Consider the following 3,240-nt stretch of genomic DNA (forward strand, 5'->3'; position numbering starts at 1 on the left):
CTTTCTCCTCTCTCCTCCTGTGCCTTGCTCCGCTCTCTCTCCAACTCCTCTCTGAGCGCTTTCATCTCTTTCTCAGACCTCCTCAGCCGCTCCTGCCTCTCATCCTTTTCTCTTTGCTCCTTGTGGAGCTCCTCTCTGAGGAGAGTCGCTTCCTTTTTGCTCCTCCTTAGCTCCTGCTGGACCTCCTCCAGTTGCCTGTCATTCTGCAAATTTTTCTTGCTCATCAGCTCCTTTGACCTCCACTCCTCCTCTCTAGCTCTCAGTTCCTCCTGCATCCTTTCTTTGACCTCCTCCTTCTCCTTTCCCTTTCTTTTCACCTCCTCTCTGAGCTCCTCTCTCTCCCTCTGTGCTTCCTCTCTAAGGAGTGTCACCTCCCTGTCCTTTCTTACCAGCTCCACCTGCAGTTCTTCCTTCTCCTTCTCTAACGTCCTCAGCCTGGACCTCCTTCTTTCCTCCTCCAGGAGGTGGAGATCTTTCTCTGTTTCCTGTTGCAGCCTTCTCTCCTCCTTCATTTTCCTCAGTTCCTCCTCCAGTTGTCTCAGTTTCTCCTCTCTCTGCTCCTCCGTCTCTTTCAGCTGGTCCCTCAGCCTCCTATTTTGCTCCCTCGCTCCCTTCAGCTCCTCTCTTTCCTCCTCCTGTATCTCCTGCAGTTTGCTGACCAGTCGTCTCTTCTCCTCCTGACTCCTCCTCAGCTCATCGTTTTCCTCCTTCAGCTCTTTCATTCTTGCTTCCAGCCTGTCCTCTAACCTCCTCCTCTCCTCCTTCACTTTCTCCTCAGTCATTTGCTTTCTCTCCTCCTCCATTCTTCTCAGCCTTTCTCCTTCCCTCAGCTCCTCCTCCTTCTCCTCCAGTGTGGCCCTCAACTGCAGCACCTCCTCTTGTTTCTGCCTAATGCTCTTCTGGAGCTCTGTCGCCTCCTTCCCACGATGCTCTTCCTTTTGCTGCCACCTCCTTAGCTCCTCCTCGAGCTGCTCACAGGCCTCCTCCTTCTCTCTGGACCTCCTCTTTGCTCTTTCTCTCTCAACCTGAGCCTCCTGCAACTCCCTGTCCTGGGAGGAGATTTTTCTGTCTTTTCCTCCTCCCTCTTGTACCTCCTTCTCCAGGAGCGCCTGAGTTTCTGCCAGCAGTGCCTCCAGGTTCTCCTCCCGCACCTCCTTCTGCTTCAGTCTGACCTCCACTAGCTGCCGCTCCCGCTCTCCTTCCTCCTCTCGCTCCTCTGCCAGCCTCAGACGCTCCTTCAGCTTTTCCACCTCCTCCTCTCTCTCCCTAACAGCACTCATCTGTCGCTCCAGGCTGCGCTCCCTCTTTTCCACCTCCTCCTTCATCTCCTCCTTCTCCTCCTGGGCCACATTCAGCCTCACTCTTAGCAGCTCTACCTCCCCCACCTTCTCCTTCAGCCTCTCTTCTAGCTCCTTCTCTTCCTCCTGTTTTCTCTCCCTCTGTCTCCTCTCCTTCTCTCTGTCTTCTTGTAACCTGGAGATCTCCTTCCTCAGTCTCTTCACCTCCTCCTTGTCCTCCACAGCTCTAGATCTCCATGTCTCCTCCTCAATCATCAGCTGGTTCATCTCCTCCTCCATTTCTTTCTTTTTTTCCTCTAACTTCTCGATCCGCTCACAGAGCGCCTCTGTTTCTAAATCCCTCTGCATCTCCTCCTCTCTCCTCTTCTCCTCCTCCTCTGCCAGTTGGAGCTCTGTCCTCTTTATTTGCTCCTCCAGTTTCTCCTTCTCCTCCTCTGCTCGCTGCCTTCTCTCCATCATGGTGCTGATTTTGCTCCCTCTCTCCGCCACCTCCTCCCTCAGCCTCTCCACCTCTCTCTGTCTCTCCTCCACCTCCTCTGTCAGACCTTCAGTGCGCCTCCTCAGGGCCTCCAGCGCTCCGTCCCTAGTCCCCAGTTCTTTGTTCAGAGCTTCTCTCTCTTCCTGCCAGGTTTTCCTCTCCTCCTGCTTCTCTGCCTCCTGCTCAGAACTTCTGCTCCGCAGCGCCTCCACCTCCTCCCTCAGTCGCTCCATTTCTACATTCAACTCCTCCTTCTCCTCCAGGGTTCTTGCCCTCCTTTCCTTCTCGTCTTCTCTTCTTGCCGTTTCTCGCTGTAGTTCTCCTCTCAGACACTCGATCTCACCTTCAGACACAAACAGAAACACCAGATCACCTCCTGCTTCCAGGGAACCGCTCCTGTTCCCACCTCCTCCTCCTGGTTCCTTCTCCACAGTTTATGATCAATGATAGAGCTGGTATCGATTTGATTTTGATTTAATCGATTTTTTTACCCAGCCCTATTCAATGACTTTAGTTTTTCTACATAACAAGAATTTCCTGACGTTTGAAAAGACATCAGAGCAGATTTCTGGTTTTAAACTGAGCTTTAAAAGATTCAGAAAATCTTCAATCTGAACAAATTAGACTTTTCAGGAGGTGGATCTGATCCATGACATTCAGAAGCAAAACAGAGGGCGGGTTCACATGGCAGGATCATCTTCCCACCCTGAGCCCCCTATAAGCAGGGAGACAGAGTCAGCTGTTAGCATAGCATCCTCCTTAGCCGCCTGCTTGTAATAAACCTAGTGGTTAGGGCATAAAGCAAGGAATCCTGAAGTTCTGAGTTCAAGTCCCACTCCCACAGACTGCCACTCTGGGTCCCTGAGCAAGACCCTTAACCCCACACTGCTCCCCGGGTGCCGCACAATGGCAGCCCACTTCTCCCCCAGGGGAGGGGTTAAAGTTGTACGGAAACAGCCGTTTCATCTGTTGCATTTCAGAATTCACCCGTGCGGTGCACGACTTTACACGAGTGAATAAAGTGAATGTGATTGGTCGATTATCTTAGTAAATAAAAAATATGATCTTCCAGCTCTAATCCTGATGAACTGAAGGCTCGAGGTTTACTTCCTCAATCCCCCGTCACACCTTGAAGATTTAGACCAGCGTTTGCCTGAAATATGAAAAATCGGGCAAAGACGCAGCCATATGTTGGATAAGTTCTGAGCACGCCATCCTGCCGTCAGTTCCAGGTCAGTTATCTGATCATTGACATATGTTCAGAGTCAGTTCCTCAACAGCTTATCCTAAATCTCTGAGTATCTTGTGCATAACTTCTGCGTAACTTATCCAGAACTTCTCTCCAACGCACATAAACGTATCTGAGGTGTTCCAGACGAGCGCTGAACGTGTTTCTACCTTCCAGCTACTGTATAATGGCGTATTGGCAGCGTTTTGGTATAAAGGGGGTTCACAGGAGGAAAC

At 51.2% G+C, this 3,240-nt stretch overlaps 1 protein-coding gene across 1 annotated transcript in view; it reads right to left on the minus strand.

Annotated features, from left to right (window-relative positions):
* LOC107095544 (trichohyalin-like) overlaps positions 1 to 3,240 on the minus strand; it is a 27,412-nt gene that overhangs the window by 7,209 nt on the left and 16,963 nt on the right. Inside the window, exon 21 of the mRNA XM_015391680.1 lies at positions 9 to 2,119. Within this exon, the coding sequence (XP_015247166.1) occupies positions 9 to 2,119 (2,111 nt within the window). The remainder of the gene's footprint in view (positions 1 to 8; positions 2,120 to 3,240) is intronic.

The sequence above is a fragment of the Cyprinodon variegatus genome, unplaced genomic scaffold (genome assembly GCF_000732505.1).
Source record: "Cyprinodon variegatus isolate N-32 unplaced genomic scaffold, C_variegatus-1.0 Scaffold555, whole genome shotgun sequence".
Taxonomy (NCBI): domain Eukaryota; kingdom Metazoa; phylum Chordata; class Actinopteri; order Cyprinodontiformes; family Cyprinodontidae; genus Cyprinodon; species Cyprinodon variegatus.